This window comes from Schistocerca nitens, chromosome 6 (genome assembly GCF_023898315.1).
Source record: "Schistocerca nitens isolate TAMUIC-IGC-003100 chromosome 6, iqSchNite1.1, whole genome shotgun sequence".
NCBI lineage: Eukaryota > Metazoa > Arthropoda > Insecta > Orthoptera > Acrididae > Schistocerca > Schistocerca nitens.
This window is the reverse complement of record NC_064619.1, coordinates 497,521,891-497,542,986: the sequence shown is the minus strand read 5'-3', so window position 1 is coordinate 497,542,986 and position 21,096 is coordinate 497,521,891. Positions and strand designations below refer to the sequence as shown.

The window sequence follows — 21,096 nt, the reverse complement described above, 5'->3', positions numbered from 1 at the left end:
ATCATTGTACATGTGTAAATACGTACGTGTAATTCGCTTCTTTGAAGCCCTCCGTCTAGCAATTGTCAAAGTGTACTAAAAATCTAATGCGCACTTAGGTCTCGTTCGAGTCGCAGCTCGCATGCCTGCATGACACGCGGAAGGCACCGTCACGCAAATTGCGTCCATCACGCAGCAGAGTTCTTTGAAGCAGTTCGTAGCCTGCTCACGATTAACTCCGCGCCGGTTCCCACAGAAAGATCATAAGCAGTACAAGCTTGATCAATAGCATCAGTACAGCCTGGCAACACACGCGTGTTTACAAGCAGCCGGCCAGTGTTTCCAGAGTCGCCACAGGAGAGCGGCTTGTGTATGGACGCGTCTCTGGCTCGACAAACGCGAGAAAGCGATGGCTGAAGAGAACACGAGTACGTTCAACTCGGAACTTGCCAGCACTAGGTAGTGTATTCATTTGTTCTTTTAATTTTCACTGCTAATAATACACAACGAACGGATATCTAACTGCACGGAGTTATCACTATTACTTTTGTAACTATATCAAAGCACTCTTAGCTACAGAGTGAAATTTCATTCTGGAAATATTTTTACAACAATTAGAAAGTAACTATCTAATTTTGCGGTTCTTAGGGCCATAAATCTTTGTATTCCAATTTCGATACGTTACGCAACTTTCATGTGCGTTTTCTGAATTATTTACAAGGGATAGTCAATTGAAAACGAGATGGTTAGAGAAAAGGCAAGTAAACTGTTTATTATTTCAAAAGCAATAGTCGTGACTATTAATACATTTATCCCATTGTAAGAAAAGACGGTCAGTGCCCACATGGAAAACTGCAGTTACCTACTGTGATGGTTCTTTATTTACGTGTCCATTACGGCACTCCAACCCCAGTTCTCGATACCAGTAACATCGTACTACTTTTCTGCGAAGTAACAGACATATTTTTGTGACAATATTCACATTTGGTTTTATTAATGTATAGGTACTCCGATATATCGATATATTACAGTGATATGGTTCTTGTGTGTATTCATTTCTGTGAGACTGTCATAATCTTTGACTTACTTGCAACCGTTTTGGCGCGGATGCGCGCAGAGCAGTCTTTGTTTCACTCTGCAGAAGTTAAGTTGTTATTTCGCTTTGTAAAATAATAGTCAAGTCTTGTGTTTGGTTAAAGTGGAAATTAAATATATGAAGATTGATACAAAACTGTTTTCTTGATGATGTGACAATTGAGAAGAAGTATATGTGAATTTACAAGAAGTTTAATAAAAATGTTGATCGTGAACACCAAGTCAAAAATTATTCTTACCATACCATTGTTCTGATCTGGGATTGTTTGATCATTAAGAATTTCCTGAAAAACGCATTTGTTAGGTATTCAAATATTGCTAAAATGCAGATCTGGACCTTCTAGAAGTCAAAGTGGAATCACCCTAGAATCAACAAGATGAGCCATAGCAACTTCGACGAAATCTACGTGGGAATCCATTCAAGATAAGTGCCAAAATTAATGACTTTTAACAGTGACTTCATTATTTCCATTTTGACGATACCATCCACAGTCAATAACTTTGTTGTTGCCCGATAAAGCGAAAATATGCTGCGTGAGCAAAATTATTAATTTGATTTCTAACCTACTTTGCAAGTCGTGGTATTGTTAGACTACGGAACTATTATTTAGCCAGGTGTCGAGCTCTTTGTCCGAAGCAAATCAACAGCCACGAATGTCTTTCTTCAGGGCTCCAAAAATATGGAAATCGCATGGGGAGAGGTCGGTACTGTATGGAGGACGTGCAAGGGCCTCCCAGAGAAACTTCTGGAGTGTACTCGAAATAGCCTTGTCAACACGTGGGCGGGCAGTCCCAGTCTCTCCCCGTCCGACTTCCATATTGTTGATGCCCTGAAGAAATGCACATTCGTGGCCGCCGATTTGTTTCGGACTAAGAGTTACAATCATGACTGCATAGGCAGCCGCAAACGTTTTTTCCATTAAGGTGCTGATCGCCTTGCCTCGCAGTAGTACAAATGTGTTAACAGTTATGGCGATCACTTTTGAAGTGATAAACAGTTTACTTACTTTTTCCATCAGTCTCGCTTTCATTTGACTGCCCCTTACAATATGAGCTTTAATAAATTCATAATACTCTTTGGATGGCTTTCAACAGAAAACAAGTTATTTCTTTATAAATCCTTGTAATCAAAGGTGTTTGGTTCAAGCTATCATCCATTACATCACATCGTGTACGTATCGATTTCCTATTTATACGACGGGCCTTAAAGCAATGAACTTTCTTTCCCATCCACGTATTTTTCTTCAGAAACATCTTTGACGTAGCAGAAGATACCGTTTTACTAATGAAAAGTTCGAATGCACTACTTAGAAAACGTTGGTGTCTAAACGAGATTATAACTTAATTAAAATTAGCTTTTAATATTATAAATACAATAGGTGCACAAATCTTCATCTGTATTCCGCAAACCACCTGATGATGCATGGCGGGGGATACTTCTGGTACCAGTAACTGCCCCCCCACCCCCTCCTCCCTTCTCTGTTCCATTCGCGAATGGCACGTGGTAAGAATGATTGTCGGTAAGCCTTCGTATTAGTTTTAATTTCTCAAATTTCGTCGTTGTGGTCATTTCACGAAACGTATGTTGGAGGAAGTAATATGTAGTCCGACTCTTACCGGAACTTACTCTCTTGGAATTTCAATAGCAAACCTCTCCGTTTCAGTGTCTCTCTTGCAGCGTCTGCCATTGGAGTTCGTTGCCCATCTCAATAACGCCCTTGCGCCGATTAAACGATCATGTGACGGAACGCGCCATTCTTCGCTGGGTCTTCTCTATCCCTTCTATTAATCCAACTCGGTGAGCGTTCCAGAATGATAAGCACTACGAAGAATCGGTCGAACAAGTGTTTTATAAGCCACTTTTTTGTCATTTAATTATATTTCCTTAACATTCTTCCCATGAACCTCATTCTGGCGTATCCTTTTCCTCCTATTTGTTTTATCTGGTTATTCCAGTTAGGGTCACTTTGGGTGGTTACTTCTAAATACACACTAAAGCAAAAAAAAGGGGGCGCACCACGAAGGAAGTATCCGAATGGAATGGAAACCAGTAAATGTGATGTACATGTACAGACAAATGACTACAATTTCAGAGTAATTGAATGACTTATTTAAGAGAAAGCAGTGGCTGAGAAGTAAAATGGTAGAGAAATAGCTTGAATGTCGTTCGATGAACCCTCTGCCAGGCACTTAATTGTGAATTACAGAATATGATGTAGATGCACAAGGGAGTGAAACAGGGTTGTAGCCTGAGCAAGCAGTAAAGGAAACCAACGAAAAATTTGCAGTAGGAATTACAGTTCAGGGGAAAAAAATAAAAACTTTGAAGTTTTTAGATGACACTGTAATTCTGTCAGAGACAGTAAAAGACTTGGATGAGCAGTTGCATGGAATGGGCAGAAGGATACAAGATGCAACAACAAAAGCAAATGAAGAGTAACTGAATGTAATCGAATTAAATCAGGCAATACTGAGGGAATTAGATCACCAAATTAACACTAAAAGTAATAGACGAGGTTTGCTATTTGGCCAGCAAATGGCTGGAGTACAGACGATATAAAAGGTAGAACGGCTATGGTGAGAAAAGCGTTTGTGAAGAAAAGAAATTTGGTAACATCGAATATACACTGACGGAACACCTAGAAGGTATGCGACATAAACGAAAGTTGGTAGGCGCGTTTCTACATCTGAAAGATGATGTCTGTTCGAACTTCGCGCCAGTCGCATAAGAGTGGCGCTAATAGCGCAAATCAGGATGCAAATCAGGTTTGCTTTAAAAACACACTGTAACGGTCGTGACGTTAATTACCTTTGAGACTGGACGTTGTGAGTTGATGTCAGTCAACAATGCCTTTAAGGCGACAAAGACGCCATTAGCAACACCTCACCGAGTTTGAACGAGTTCGTCTAATAGGGCTGCGAGAAGCTGGATATGCCTTCTAGATATTGCAGAAAGACTTGCCAGGAATGTACCTACTGTACATGACTGCTGACAGCTATGGTCGCGAGACTACGGTCGCAAGAAGACCAGGCTCCGGGAGTGTTCGGCGTATGGCTCTGGCGCATCGTACTGCATCTGCAGCACCAATTTGAGCAGTAGTTGACACCACAGTGACACAACGAACTGTTATAAATCGTTTCCTTCAAGGTCAGCTCCGAGTCGGACACCGCGACTTCAGCAGTGTCAAGAAAGAGCTCACTGGAGGACGGGTTGATATCTGTTGTGTTTTCTAATGGAACGTGGTTCTGGTTTGGTACCAGTGGTGGCCGTGTGTTGGTTAGAGATGGGCAAAACTGTTCTTTTCAGAGATTGGATCAGAACTGTTCACTCCCTGAAATGAATTAGCTCTTTTTCATGACTCACCACTCATTTACAATAGAAAATAAATGGAAGGCACATTGCCCTTTAAACTTGGTTTATTCCAGTACTATACCTGTATTTTGATCTTATTTGATCCTATTTTGAAGTAACACAGATAATGAGTAAGAATTTTGTATTGTTTATTGAAATTTCCACGATATGACAAAGTTTTTGATTATTGATTTATTTTGCACTATCGTGGTTTTTTGGGTGATCGGAAAATGTTGTAACTTGAGATTTACATTAACAATATATTTGGCTATAATGTATTAAAATTTCATTAACCTCATACAAATACATCGCAAGCCATATATTTTTAAAGTGAACGTTTCCTTCCGAAGACGCCTAAAATCGCAAAATCCGTACCAGAATAAGAAAAAAAATATATAAATTTGACTGTAAAACGAAAGTGCTGCATGTAGCCTTACGCAGAATAAAACAAGGAAAATATTGGTGTATCACATTTTGCGATACGTTTATCGGTTCGCTCGTAATTAAAGCGTAAATTCGAGTGTCCATAATAAAAATCCTATAGTAAGAGGAGTCATCAGGAACCTAATCTAATCAGTTTAAACAAATAAAAATAAAATAAAAACAATTGATGTATACATAACATAATAATGTAATATACATAGCGGTATTACTACGAAGAACAATATCCAGTAGAGACGAACTCCGATGCAGAGGCGCTGAGTCGAGCAGGTCGAGCCGCGAGCTGTATTACTGCGTGAGCTGAGACCGCAAAGACCAGTGTGACACCTGAGTCGCTTTGCTCGACGCTCTGGCTCGAGTCGAGACGGTGGGGCGAGCGTTGAGCGGGCGAGTTCCGAGGGTGGGGGGAGCTCACCCGCTCCGAGCCAAATCGTCGGTTCTCTTGCGAGCAGGTTGTTGCAAGTAGTTCCTATGTTATCCGCTAGGTGGCTCTCTGTCCTGTTGCTCGCATCAACTGCCCAGAGGGCAGGATGTGCGACTGAAACGATCGCCGACAGAGTGCGATGCGAAGTTAAGCTGCGGCAGACGACGCACAGAGACGGCACGGCATATGTGAAATACAAAATCCAATGGGGCACTGCACAATGCAGGCAGCCAAGGTAGAAGCAGGGCAGAGGCCGGCGCTGGCTGTGTTGTGTGGCGTGCACTGTGCTCTGACCAGCAGAGGCGCCGCTGATATGCTCCGTCTCTCTCTCTCTCTCTCTCTCTCTCTCTCTCTCTCTCTCTGCCGTGAGGGAAACGTTTGGAGCTACCGTTCTTTTTTTCTGAATCACTGATTGTTCACTCCTTTGAAAGATTGAACTCTATGAATTAGTTCAAGAGCGGATCCCCCATCTCTAGTGTTGGTTAGAGGGAGGTCAGTTGAGAGCCTCCAATCAACCTGTTTGCGTTGGAGACACATTGGGCTTACACTTGGAGTTATGGTCTGGGGTACGATTTCGGAACACAACAGGAGCAGTCTCGTGGTTATCCCACGCATCTTGAGTGCAATTCTGTTTGTCAGTCTCGTGATTCGACCTGTTGTGCTGCCATTTATGAACAGCATTCTAGGGGGTATTTTCCAGCAGGATATCTCTCGCCCACGTACCGCTGTTGTAACCCAACATGCTGTACAGAGTGTCGATGTGTTGCCTCGGCGGTTCTATCACCAGAGCTGTCTCCTGTCGAGCACACATGGGACATATCGGATAACTCCAGCGTCATTCACATCCTATACTACTGGCCATTAAAGTTGCTACACCACGAAGATGACGTGCTACAGACACGAAATTTAACCGACAGGAAGAACATGCTGTGATATGCAAAAAATTAACTTTTCAGAGAATTCACACAAGGTTGCCGCCGGTGGCGACATCTACAACTTTCTGACATGAGGAAAGTTTCCAACCGATTTCTCATACACAAACAGCAGTTGACCGGCGTTGCCTGGTGACACGTTGTTGTGATGCCTCGTGTAAGGAGGAGAAATGCGTACCATGACGTTTCCGACTTTGATGAAGGTCGGATTGTAGCCTATCACGATTGCGGTTTATCGTATCGCGACATTGCTGCTCGCGTTGGTCGAGATCCAATGACTGTTAGCAGAATATGGAATCGTTGGGTTATGGAGGGTAATACGGAACGCCGTGCTGGATCCCAACGGCTTCGTATCACACTAGCAGTCGAGATGACAGGCATCTTATCCGCATGGCTGTAACGGCTCGTGCATCCACGTCTCGATCCCTGAGTCAACAGATGGGGACGTTTGCAAGACAACAACCATCTGCACGAACAGTTCGACGACGTTTGCAGCAGCATGGACTATCAGCTCGGAGACCATGGCTGCGGTTACCCTTGACGCTGCATCAAAGACAGGAGCGCGTGCGATGGTGTACTCAACGACGAACCTGGGTGCACGAATGGCAAATCGTCATTTTTTTCAGATGAATCCAGGTTCTGTTTACAGCATCGTGATGGTCGCATCCGTGTTTGGCGACATCGCGGTGAACGCACATTGGAAGCGTGTATTCGTCATCGTCATACTGGCGTATCACCCGGCGTGATGGTATGGGTTGCCATTGGTTACACGTCTCAGTCACCTCTTGTTCGCATTGGCGGCACTTTGAACAGTGGACGTTACATTTCAGATGTGTTACGATCTGTGGCTCTACCTTACAATCGATCCCTGCGAAACCCTACATTTCAGCAGGATAATGCACGACCGCATGTAGCGGGTCCTGTACGGGCTTTTCTGGATGCAGAAAATGTTCGACTGCTGTCCTGGCCAGCACATTCTCCAGATCTCTCACGAATTGAAAACGTCTGGTCAATGGTGGCTGAGCAACTGGCTCGTCACAATACGCCAGCCACTACTCTTGATGAACTGTGATATCGTGTTGAAGCTGTATGGGCAGCTGTACCTGTTCACGCCATCCAAGCTCTTTTTGACTCAATGCCCAGGCGTATCAAGGCCGTTACTACGGCCGGAGGTGGTTGTTCTGGGTACTGATTTGTCAGGAGCTATGCACCCAAATTGCGTGAAAATGTAATCACATGTCAGTTCTAGTATAATATATGTGTCCAATGAATACCCGTTTATCATCTGTATTTCTTCTTGGTGTAGCAATTTGAATGGCCAGTAGTGAACATTTACCGTTCCTGTATTGATCTCCCGTACTACCCGCTCCTGTGAATCCTGTATCCCCTCCGCAAACCAATATCCGGCACCTGTACAACACAATGCACGCACGTTTGCATGCAAGCATTCAACATTCTGGCAGTTACAACGGTTATTAATGTACCAGCATTTCACATTTGCAATGGCTTATCTCGCACTTACATTAAGCTGTGAACTTGCAATGTTAATCACTTAAATACTCCGTATGTTACCTAGACTAACGTATTCCAGAAATTTCAGTACTCTACATTAATTATTTTTTGGTATTGCAATTTTTCCCGTCAGTGTATAACGATTCTTGTAGTAGGATAACTACTTACGGACATGAGTTCATATTCAAAATAATACCTCTGTTCTTATTATAAGACCTCAACGTGTGGATTGGTAATTTAGAAACACTCCCTATAAAAACTGTATCACAAACTTCTCACACCAATGTATCTGCTGCGTCCGAAAGCCAGGTATAATCAGATTTTCTTAACACCGCTTATATTTTCTCATTCTCTGCGTCATCGAGTGCACCACAGCATCTTTGGTCACTTTCTACAAATTTCCTTTCATCTGTCACAAACAGAAGTTCATTTCACGTCAAGGCAGTGTGTGTCTCATATTTTATTTCAATGATAGATTTAGTGCAATCAGTTCTTACAAATTACGTGAGGGCGTAAATCGAACAAGTAGTAATGAAGGCCATGTTCATTGGGTGTTTGTGGAATTTCTTGGCGATGCTTGTGTTGTGCACCCCCACTCGTACCGGACCATTAAATTACTATGTCAAAATGGGTGTTAACGACGTTAAAATATGCCAAGCAGCGTATGCATTATTCGAAGTTCCTACATAGCGCTTGTATGTAGTCACATACTATACAGTATTGAAAATGTGATCATACAAGAATTAGTGTTATACTAGGGTTGACTGACAAGTTTGGTAATTTTCCATGAGAAAGCTACCAGCTTTGTTAGCTGAAATAGGTACAAGATGTGCTTTGTTGGTGCTGCACATCTTAGCGATTTTGATTGGGGTAAATTCACGCTGCAGTGTTCTTTTACGGCATGCAAGTGTAACCGATGGCACAGGAAGAGCTAACTGAAAAATCCGTGCAATTAGCAAGTTTATTTATATGTAAAAGTCGATTTCGGAATTTTCCTTTGTGTGAGACCACATGCAGAACGTGAGGCCGATTTAAAATTCTAGATTCACTTACTCTATTTTACTGTTCGCGTTGTTTCTGCATAATATTTCGTTGATTGTACCAATACCCGTTTTTACTGTGATATATTGTGAATTTTCGAATATTCGCGAGTGCCGCTACAAACTTACACTGTTATCAATTGTTGGCTTAAACTTATTTGTGCTCTTTTAAAATTTTCGAGAGAGCAGTTGGCCTATCCTCGTTCAAAACAATTACATGAGAAATAGTTTTTTTTTAATTTTCGGATATTTACAAAACAATAATTTCGTAAGCTACTGATATGAGTATTTTGGATACATGAATTATTTCGTAGCAAATCAGCATTTGTGATTCACAGTTCCTACCAAAGAATAAATCACCCCTGAATTTCATTGTGCATCAACGCAGATAAAGGTACGTTTTTGAGAATTTTGGGAATAATCTAATTTGTGATAAATAGGCGTTTTTGATTTAGTTACTGTAGCAGATATTCTAACATATTGTGTTACATCCAATTTTTCCTTAACGAGGCGTATCCCTAAGTATTATCTGCACTTAGCGTAAATTAACTCTGTTTTCGAGTGTGCTAACAACCATAATTAACCTTAAAAAGTTTTAGGAAACTGGTAGTTTTTACCACAGACTTTTCTGTTGTCTTAATAGAAATCTCGTTTTGTGTTTTTTCTTCAGTTCTTACAGGGAATTAGCAACATTTTAGCTCAACAGATTAAAAGACAATCAGTGGGCTTAATTTAAAATTATCTGCTCACTGCCCTGTAATACATTGCACCACCCAACATGCAGCCTCGCTGTGAATGCTGTTCTCGAACACGGAATGACATGGTTGACATTCGTAAGCAGCTGGGAATCGCTCTGACTACTGTCAAACAGTAAGCAACTGATGCGAGTCACTGAGTTGGCTGAGCTCCCGAGAGTCATGTATCTGTGGTGCCAGTGCCAAAGGTACCTCAAGCAATACCCGCTCCTGTGAATCCTGTATCCTCTGCACAAAGTACAGGATACGTCACTACTCGTCCACTTGACTGCAGTGGCGTTTCAGTAGTAAAGTTAGGCGTCCTGCACAGGGTGAATGGGGACCAAGGAGGACTCAGCGTGTTGTACAGGTCACCCTAACCAAGAAGTTTAATGTTGTGTCAATCACTGAACCTATTCCAAGGGGGAGTCACTTCACCTGTTTTAGGGGAACCAGTTTTGTCTGGTGTCAAGAGGAGGGAAACGTGAAAGGGTAGGAGTCTATTAGACGTTGGCAGCTCAACTGTGCAGTGAATAATGGTGCCCCTTAGGGAAATGGCAGCAAGGGACAGGAAAGGATACCAGTGCACTCCCTGTGTATCCCTGGGGGCCTCATTCAACATGCTGAACGGGCTACTCCGGCAGCCACTGATGGAACAGGGTGCAACCAACTGCAGACTGTGGCGCAAATTGAAACCAATGATGTCTGCCGTCTGGGTTCCAAAGTCACACTTGGAACATCCCAGCAACTGGCAGAGAACGTTGAGAAGACCAGCCTTGCAATGGATTTACAACGAAGCTCACTGTTTGCAGCATAGTGGAAGGACTGAACCAGAGATTTAGAATGTTCTGTGATAAGTTATGCTGCGACTTCCTGGACTTGCACCATAGGATTGAGGACAGTAGGGTCGCCCTGAATGGATCAAGAGTGCTCGACACACCAGAGGCTGCTACTCAGGTAGCTGACTGTGTGTGGGGTGCATAGAAGGGTATTACATTAAGTGACTCTACATCCAAGCCAGATAATGACAGCTGTAGGGAACCCAGAAGTATCAGTGTAGGATCGAAAGAAATATCTCCCACAGGTGTATTTAAATCCTAATGGTTGACCACCGAAGCATTCGGAGGAGGAGGAGGAGGAGGAGATTAGGAGGCGGAGATTAGTGTTTATCGTCCCGTCGACAACGAGGTCATTAGAGACAGAGCACAAGCTCGGATTAGGGAAGGATGGAGAAGGAAATCGGCCGTGCCCTTTCAAAGGAACCATCCCGGCATTTGCCTGAAGTGATTTAGGGAAATCACGGAAAACCTAAATCAAGCTGGCCAGACGCGGATTTGAACCGTTTTCCTACCAAATGCGAGTCCAGTCCGAAGCATTCGCAACGGAATACCAGAGTTTGAAGCGCTCCTGAAATGCAGTGAAGCTCACAAAATACTAGGTACAGAAAGCTGGTTGAAACCTGAAATTGATAGCAGTGAGATTTTTAGGAAAAATTTAAGTGTGATGGAAAGGATAGTCAAATGGTAACTGGAGGTGGTGTATCTCTCACAGTAGACAAGAAACACAAATCAACTGAGATAGAAATTCAAGTTGCAGGTGAGAGTGTTTGGGCAAGACTCAGTATCAGGGATGGGCCTACAATGATAACTGGATCATTCTATCGCTCACAGACTCATTCTCCTGATGTAAGCGAAAACTTCCGAGAAAACCTCAATTCACTTGTATGTAAGTTGCCCAATCGTTCTTTAATCATCGGTGGAGACTTTAATCATACAACAATCAATTGGTAAAATTACAGCTTTGTTAGTGGCGGATGTGGTAAGACGTCCTGTGAAACATTACCAAATGCCTTCTCTGAAAATTACCTAGAACAGATAGTTCACAACCCTATTCATGATGGAAATATGATGGACAAATAGACCAGACCCCTATATATTCAGTTAACTAGATAAAATATCAATAGTTTCGTATCTCAAGGAGTAACTTGCTAGAAACTTTCAGGACGGGGCAGAAGCATGTACAGGAATTATGGCTCAAATTTAAAAGAATAATCGACCAGGCACTGGATGGATATGCACCCAGTAGAACAGTTCATAATGGGATGGGCCCTCCATGGTATACAGTCATTGTAAAGCATACGGCTATCGATAGAGAGATATTGAGTCAAATACTTTTGGTTTCAAGAGAGAAAAGCGTGAAATCTTCAGTGACCACTGCAGCAGAATTTTGTCAAATGACCTTTCATAAAACCCTAAGAAAGTCTTGTCGTATGTAAAGGCTGCTAGTGGTACGAAAGTTAGTGCTTAGCGAATGAAACTGAGTGTACCAAAGCAAAAGCTGAAATGCTTAACACCGTTTCCAAATGTTAGTATACAAAGGAAAACCCAGGAAAGCTATCCCAATTTAAACCTCATACCTCTGAAAAGCTAAATGAAATATGTATTAGTTCAGTGGTGTTGAGAAACAGCCGAAATCTTTAGAACTGAACAAAGCTCCTGGGCCTGATGGAAGCCCTATCAGGTTCTATACCGAATTCGTAGCTGAGTAAGCCCTTCTTGTAACTATAATGTGTCGTAAATCCCTTGAACAAAAAAACCGTCCCCTGTTCTTGGAAAAAAGCGCAGGCCACACCTGTCTACAAGAAGGGTAGTGGAAGTGATCCACAAAACTACCGTGCCACATCCTTGACATCAATTTTTTGTAGAATCGTAGGACATATTCTGAGCTCAAACGTAATGATGTATCTTGGACAGAATGACATCCTCCATGTGAACTAGCATGGGCTCCGAAAGCATCGATCATGTGAAACTCAACTCACACTTTTCTCACATGACGTACTGAAAACTTTGGATCAAGCCAGGTCGGTAGATAGAGTGTTTCTTGATTTCCGAAAAGCATTTGAGTCAGTACGACACCTACACTCAGTGTAAAAAGTACAATCATATGAGGTATCAACCGAAATTTCTGAATGGTTTAAGGAAATGTTATCATGGATGGAGAGTCGTCGTCAGATATAGAAGTACCGTACAGTAATTTTGGGTGTACCACAGGGAAGTGTGTTGGGACCCTTGCTGCTCACGTTGTATTGAGAGATTTCAAGGCACTCTCACTTCCGATATGGTGTTATGCTGCGTAATGTTCTAAGGGAAGTTGATCATTATTACTTGGCTGCGATACCTGGATACGACCTGACTTCATTCATATGATGAAATGGTTGGCAGTAGTTAACGCTCTTACTTGTGTGCTCTAGTGAAGGAATGGCGGTAAGCTTTACCTGCGTTCAAAGGAAGAGGGTGCCGATTTCAACGACTGCAGTAAGAGCGTACGGCAGCTGAGGGCAGAGGGGAGCGTTTTTTCTGCGGAACCTGGGTGAAAACATTTGCGGACTGCCGAGTTCCGAGATCTCATTGTGCAGACACATTGGATGGTGCCCTTTCGGTCGGCGGCTGCGCCCAAGTAGGCTGACTAGCGCCGAGGAGTCGCCGCTCCAATGGGCAGAGCATTGAAGACCAGCAATGAAGCAGAGGATGGGACCTTGTTATGCAGAAAGCCGATGAGACGGCTGTATGTTTCTGCGAATTTCCGTGGGACAGGTCAGTGACATCCAGACTCTGTTACAAAACATATTTGTGAAGGCACGAGGCTTTTAGCGAGTTTATGGCCGTTGTTTGGAAAGTTCGAAATGGACACAACAGGGGAGATAACGATCTTTTTATGGAGGGCTGTGGTTCCATCCAGGTCATGCTTTTTGCAAAACACATGGCGTAAACCCATGGGAAAGAGGCTGCGAAGCTGAATCTTTTTCCCTTTTCTCCCAATTAATTTTTAAAGGCGCTGATTGGTCAAATCTGTGTATGCAAAGGAAGGGGCGGTATCACAGCTTCGAGTGCCACGCTCCAGCTCGTGATTGGCTTGGGCTAAAGTGGGACTGGCCTAAGATGTAACTGTGCTATGCTTCCGAGCTGGTGAGGAAAGCTGAGAGAAAGGGAAGGGTCACTCTTGCACTGGCACTTCGCTAGTAAAGAACTCCAGGTCTTTACCTAAACGGTGAGACTTGTGTCATTTGCTAGTATGCCACTTACAGTCTGTGCCAGTCACCACCTGAGCCATCAGAGGTACTACTTCTAGCATCACACACACAATGAGTGATGCGTGGATGTACTTATTTGTTTTGAGTCGGCCGTCTAAACATTTGACATATTCCGTCACGCATAGTCGTAGCACGGAGTCAAATTGGTTTGGAAGACCAGCAAACAGGTCCACCTGCACACTGGAATCCACCAGAGGCTCATAGTGAAGTACCTGTGTTCCGAATAAGCAGAATGCGAGACCGCATACTTGCATTTTTTCGGGCCAGTGCCATTAATAACAGATTGCTGCCGTCCATGAATCCAGTCGACGAACGCATCGTGGTGTGCCGTCCTGACCAGCAGGAGGGTAAAGTATTCGCTGCTATGGCGTAGGGCTCCAATACATGCTTCTCAGCACCCTGTTCTTTGGAACCATATTTTCTTTTATGGAATAAGAGGGTATAGATGCTTGACAGTAGCGCAGTTTTTGGGCCATACCACGGATTCACATGTATGAAGTCAGATAAAGCGATTAGTGTTCTGGTTAGTGTCGTATGTCGATCCCCAGCTGATCACTTTTTCCACCATAGACTGCATATTAGTGAAAGCGTTTGGCACATAAAAATGTTTGTGTGATGTTTCTTAAACCATTTTTTGTCTTGTGACGTTAATAATGATAAATCTATTGATCACAACTCCTAGTGTTCTGATTAACATTACCTATCCCATTTTTATTAAAGTCTTGATTACAATTGAAAGTAGGAAGCTTTCAGACAGTACAGACAATATTAATAGTAACCTTGGGCTTTTTGCTGATGATACAGTTATGTATGGTGAAGTACTGTCTGAAAGAAGCTGCATAAATATTCAGTCGGATCTTGACAAGAGTTCAAAATGGCGCAAAGGTTGGCAACTTGTTTTAAATGTTCAAACATGTAGAACTGTGCGCTTAACAAAACGAAAAAAACATAGTATCATATGACTGTAGTATCAGTGAGTCATTGTTGGAATCGGCCAGATCATACAAATACTAGTTGTAACACTTCGTAGAGATATGAAATGGAATGATCACATAGGCTCAGTTGTGGGTAAAGCAAGTGGTAGACGTCGGTTTATTGGTAGACCACTGGGGAAGTGCAATCTGTCTGCAAAGGAGATTGCTTACAAATAACCCGTGCGACCGGTTCTAGAACATTGTTCAAGTGTTTGGGACTCAACCCAAATAGGAACAACAGGGGACACTGAACGTATGCAGAGATGGACAGCATGAGTGGTCACAGGTTTGTTTGATCTGCGGGAGAGTGTCACACAGATGCTGAAGTCACTCAACTGCCAGACTCTTCAAGACAGACGTAGACTATAGTTTCAAGAAGCGGCTCTAAATGATGATTCTCAGAATAGACTACAGCCTCCTCTGACATAGGGATCGTGAGTATTAGATTAGAATAACTACAGCACACACAGAGGCATTCAAATAATCATTCTTCCCGCGCTCCACACGCGAATGGAATGGGTTTTTCGGAAAGGACACGCTCGATTTCCTTCGTTGTCTATGACCTATACGACCTGAAGCAACGTTTAAAGTGAAGTCATTGTCAATGGCACGTTAAATCCTGATCTTCCATCCTTCCTAGGTTCTTATTTAAAAGAGTAGACTACGAATGAAGTCCAAATCCAGTTGAAGGTTTTTTTTATTATTGGCTTTCGGGACGTGCTCATACAGCCATATCAACAGTGGGGAATGTCATTTATGACGATTCCAGCGTAGGGACAGTACAACAACCAGTCCCCGAGAGAAGATAATCTCCGGCCCGCCCGGGAACCGAACCCAGCCCCCCCTCGCGTAGCAATCCTCCACGCTGACCGCGCGGTTTCCGAGGCAAACGTTGGAAAGAGTTTATCCGTATGCACCAAGACAATATCTCCGCTTATACACTTCCTTCACTGTGGCAATTAAGCATGATCTGAAAGCTTCCCATTCACTCTTTCCTCTGTTTTGTCCGCATTTTGTGTTCTTCTGTTTCCTAACTTCAACGAATATCTTGGAAGAAGGAAATTTCCCCTCGAAAGAAGAGCATTCCTCAGCTGTAAAAGATTAAGAGTTAGGAAGTGATTTAAGAAAGTATTTGTCTGGAGTGATACCGGGGCCGGCCGCGGTGGTCTAGCGGTTCTGGCGCTGCCGTCCGGAACCGCGGGACTGCTACGGTCGCAGGTTCGAATCCTGTCTCGGGCATGGGTGTGTGTGATGTCCTTAGGTTAGTTAGGTTTAAGTAGTTCTAAGTTCTAGGGGACTTATGACCTAAGGTGTTGAGTCCCATAGTGCTCAGAGCCATTTAGTGATACCGGACAATAGGCAGTACAGACGGGAACAGAAGCTTTGGCAATCAATGGTACAGAAAGATGTTGATGATTAAGTGAGTACTGGTACTTCGAATAAATAATGAAGAGGTACCAGAGCAAATCGGAGAGCACAACACATCCTGTGGCATCAAGGAAACATCAATTTTGTAATTGGGAAAAATATGGCTTATAAAATATGTAGACAGAGTAAGGCTTGACTACAGTAAGCAAATCCAAACAGACGCAGGGTGCCGTACTTATGCAAAGATAAAGAGATTCGCACAAGACACATTGCAGTAGACAGTTTCATAAAACTGGTCTTCGGACTAAAGAACACAGTAACAACTGAGCAGTACAGTAATCAATTCTTTCGTTCCAAAAGCGTCTGTCCTCCCTCATACCTAAGCAACAGTCACTTCTAATATCACTTCAGTTTTCATAAGATTAACTTAATTCTGACCTTAACAACAAGTCTCTCTTATTTTCGGTATGCTCTAGTCCGCTATGAGTTTAGTCTTTTATTAGACCATTTTCCCCACTGTTGCTAGGCTGGAATTTCTTGCAGTTTTTGCATCAATATGGCTTCTCCTTCGAATTTTTGATTGTCATGCTACTTGTATGTAACGCTGCTGCTAGACATGGAGCATTCTTAGGATTATTGCCTCAAAATAATTTATTGGTAAATGAGAGCTGCCAGCCCTATCAGATTACGAGAAACAGGAGCGAAAATTAGAAAAATAATAAGAAATATGCAGGTATGTAGTAATAGCTCACATTCTATTTATTTATTCAGTAATTTCATATCAAAACTGGAGCACGCGAGTGAGGAGTTAATCGTCAACTATGTTTTATGTGGCGTATATGTTCTCTGACAATTCGTACTGCTTCTGGACTTCAAACCAATAAAAGACACATGCATTTTCTTTGCGGTTTGCGTCTGTGGGAGGTAATGAATAACTGTATGTTGAGTTACGTAGGTGGTACTTTCTAACGGTATTTAGTGGCCTCGACCTATCGAAAAGCGCGCCGGGAAAACAGTCACGCGCCGGAACGATACAACGCATCATATCGCAAAAGCCTGTGTAACAGAAGGCGGGCGCCTGCACTAGATTGTTTTCAGCGGTTCCGGGCAGTTGGATTCTGTTGTGACCACACGAAACTACTTTCTTCCAGCCATAAGTGCCCTGTCAGAAAGCTCATCAAACCAGAACCCATGAATTATTGGTTCACTTTATAACATAAATGAAAAAACATTTACTTAAATTGGATACAGCTCTTTGCCACAGGATTGTTTAATAATACACAACTGTTATAGACTATAAAAGCATCTCATAATGCACAGATTAACAAACTGTTCTCTTGCTGTACAAAATGCAACTTTTAAGAATGTACATTTCATGGAAAATTTCAAGAACTCGTTCGTCCTGCACTATGATGTTGACTGCTTCAGATGTTACGAACTGGACTCAGCTCTTGATGGTCCACACTACACTAACACCAATGTGAGGGCGTTGTTGTGCGGAGAGGAAAGAGTCGTCGTCTGGAGTACCTCCCATCGGTTGTTGCGGATTACAGCGAGTCCTCGCTTATATTTGTGGAATTGATTCGCACTGCCGACTTTGGTGTGGCACCACGATCTCTGGACGATATCACAGCTTGTTGATTATTTCTTCAGAGATCGCGTCAGTAATCTCGGAAGAAATCGAGAGATTAACAGATTCGGTACGTGTAGAGTACTTTTGGGCAAAACATGCGATACGTAATACCAAAGTGTGTCGCAAAAGGCGGCAACCTGGAAAGAAATTGACCGAAGTCTAAATAAAATAAGTAAAATTTTAATTCATATATTTATAAATAAATGGATACTTGTATAATACATAGTACAACATGCAGTTAAGTTTATGTTGTTACATATTTGTTCAGGGTACGACACAAGAATTTTATACACACCACCCAAAGATGCAAACAACAATGCATGAGCAGCGCCTATTAGACAGAGGGGCCTATCAGTACCAGTCATTCCACCACGAAGGAGGTACACGGCTCATGTTGCCTGTTGTTCAACCACGCCTAGACGGTCAATACCGCGGTTCGATCGTGTCCGCATTGTTACTTTGTGTCAGGAAGGGCGTTCAACAAGGGAAGCGTCCAGACGTCATGGAGTGAACAAAAGCGATATTGTTCGGACATGGAGGAGATACAGAGAGACAGGAACTGTCAGTGACATGACCTACGGATTATGACTCGGAGGAACCCTGACAGCTACGCCACCATATTGAATAATGCTTTTCTTGCAGCCACAGGACATTGTGTTATGACTCAAACTGTGCGCAATAGGCTGCATGATGCGCAACTTCACTCCCGAAGTCGATGGCGAAGTCCATCTTTACATCCACGGCACCACGCAGTACGGTACAAATGGGCCCAGCAACATGCCAAATGGACCACTCATGATTGGCATCACGTTCTCTTCACCAATGAGTGTAGCATATGCCTTCAACCAGACAATCATCTGAGGCGTGTTTGGATGCAACCCAGTCAGGCTGAACGCCTTAGACGCTCTGTCCAGCGAGTGCAACAAAGTGGAGGTTCTCTGCTGTTTTGGGGTGGCATTATATGGGGCCAACGTACGTCGCTGGTGGTCATGGAAGGCGTCGTAACGGCTGTACGATATGTGAATGCCATTCTTCGACCAATAGTGCAACCATATCGGCAGCATACAGGAGAGGCATTCGTCTTCACGGGGGACAATTCGCGCCCTCATCATTCACATATTGTGAATGACTTTCTTCAGGACAACTACATCGCTCGACTAGAGTGGCCAGCATGTTCTCCAGACATGAATCCTATCGAAAATGCCTGGGATAGATTGAAAAGGGATTTTTATGGACGACGTGACCCACCAACCGCTCTTTGGGATCTACACCGAATCGCCTTTGAGGAGTGGGACAATCTGGACCAACAGTGCCTTGATGAACTTGTGGATAGTATGCCACGATGAATACAGGCATGCATCAACGCAAAAGGATGTGCTACTGGGTATTAGAGATACCGGTGTGTACAGCAGTCTGGACTACCACCTCTGAAGGTCTCGCTGTATGGTGGTACAACATGCAATGAGTGGTTTTCATGAGCAATAAAAAGGACGGAAAAGATGTTTATGTTGATCTCTGTTCCAATTTTCTGTACTGCTTCCGGAACTCTCGGAACCGAGGTGATGCAAAACTATTTTTGATGTGTATATTTGTGCCATGCATAACAAGTTTCGGATTTTCGTGGTATATTATGTGTAAAGTATGGGATCTGTTCGTCAACATGGGACACTTACTAGGTTGGATTAATAAATCTCATGAGCAAATATGATGGAAGCCCAGTGTTTAGATATACATATATCGGAATAAGTTACTTTCTGAGTACAGAGAGCTGGCAGGAATGCCGTCATTTTATAGCTATTTAAGCAAGTTTTCGGTAAGCAGAGACACAGTTGCTGTTATCCATTTTTAGCATACGTTTCATACTCCAAGACAAAAAGCTGTCTCACCACGAATAAATTATTCGAATGGGACAGAAATCGGTAGATGTGATGAACACGTACAGACAAATAAATTTATCAAAATTTCAGAAAAATTGAATGATTTATTCAAAAGAATGAGCTTCACAAACTGAGCAAGTCCCTAACCCTTTGGATATCCTCCTGATGGATATCATGCCGAATTCTGTCCAACTGGCGCGTTAGACAGTCAAAATCCCGAGCTGGCTGGAGGGCCATGTCCACAATGCTCCAAACATTCTCGACGGGAGAGAGGTCAGGCTGCCTTGTTGGATTTGGCGGGCAAGAGAAGCTCTCACCAAATGCGGGCATTATGCTACCTGAACGTAAGCTCAGAATTGCTTCCCCTGAAGGGCAGCCAAATGGGGAGTGGAATAACGTCGACGTATTGCTCTGCTGTAAAGGTGGAGAGGATGATAACCAAAAGGGTCCTGCTATGAAAAGAAATGACACCCGGACCACCACTCCTGGTTCTTGACTGTATGGCTGGCGAGAGTCAGATTGGTACCCTACCACCGTCCGGGATATCTTCAGATACGTGTTCGCCGGTCATCGGGGCTCAGTTCGAAGTGGGATGACAGTTCCACTCCAGTCAATGAGAAAATGGCTCTGAGCACTATGGGACTCAACTGCTGTGGTCATTAGTCCCCTAGAACTTAGAACTACTTAAACCTAACTAACCTAAGGACATCACACACATCCATGCCCGAGGCAGGATTCGAACCTGCGACCGTAGCAGTCGCACGGTTCCGGACTGCGCGCCTAGAACCGCGAGACCACCGCGGCCGGCCCAGTCAATGAGATTCCAGACTGAAGATGTGACTGGATGCGCCCTGGTCAATACTTGGATACTAATCTGACTGCCACCCTCCATATCGGCCGACAGTCAGAAGTGATGATCTGGGGTGGCTTTCTTTTCATAGCAGTACCCATTTGGTTGTCATCTGCGGACCCGATACTGCATGGTACGTCGATGATATTCTACCCTCTGTTTTGTTGCCATTCATGGGAAACCATACCAGGCTTACATTACAGCAAGATAATGCCCTCTAGCACACAATGAGAGTTTCTACTGCTTGTCTTCGTGCTTGCCAAACCGTACCTCGGGTAGCAAGGCCGCCGGATCTCTCCCCAGCTGAGGAAGTTTGGAGCATTATTCGCAGGACTTTCTAACCAACTCGGGATTTTGTCAATGTTACCCATAAATTGGATAGAATCTGGCACGATGTCCCTCAGAGGGGTATCCAACAACTCTGTCAATCAATACCAAACTGAATAACTGCTTGCATAATGGCCACAGATGAGCAACACGCTATGCTCAATTTCTGAAGCTCTTCCTCTTGAATAAATCATCCAGTTTCTCTGAAATTGTAATCATTTGTTTATCTGTACAAGTACATCATACCTACCGATTTACACGCCATTCGGATAATTCCTTCGCAGTGCGTCTTTTTTTTTGTCTTAGAGCGTATGACGCATCAAAAACTTATAAAAAGTCAGTGGATATAGATGTGCCTACTAAGAAGAAAATCACTGCTTCTCATATCCCTAGGATGATGTCAGAGAACAAATGACTCAGAAATATTCCTAATGTAGAAGTATTGTGAGTACTAACTGTCACTATGAT

General features: G+C 43.3%; 1 protein-coding gene across 1 annotated transcript in view; it reads left to right on the top strand.

Annotated features, from left to right (window-relative positions):
* The first annotated feature begins 388 nt into the window (after window positions 1-388).
* LOC126263083 (uncharacterized) overlaps window positions 389-21,096 on the top strand; it is a 149,836-nt gene continuing 129,128 nt past the window's right edge. Inside the window, exon 1 of the mRNA XM_049960078.1 lies at window positions 389-438. Coding sequence (XP_049816035.1) covers window positions 389-438 — 50 coding nt within the window. The remainder of the gene's footprint in view (window positions 439-21,096) is intronic.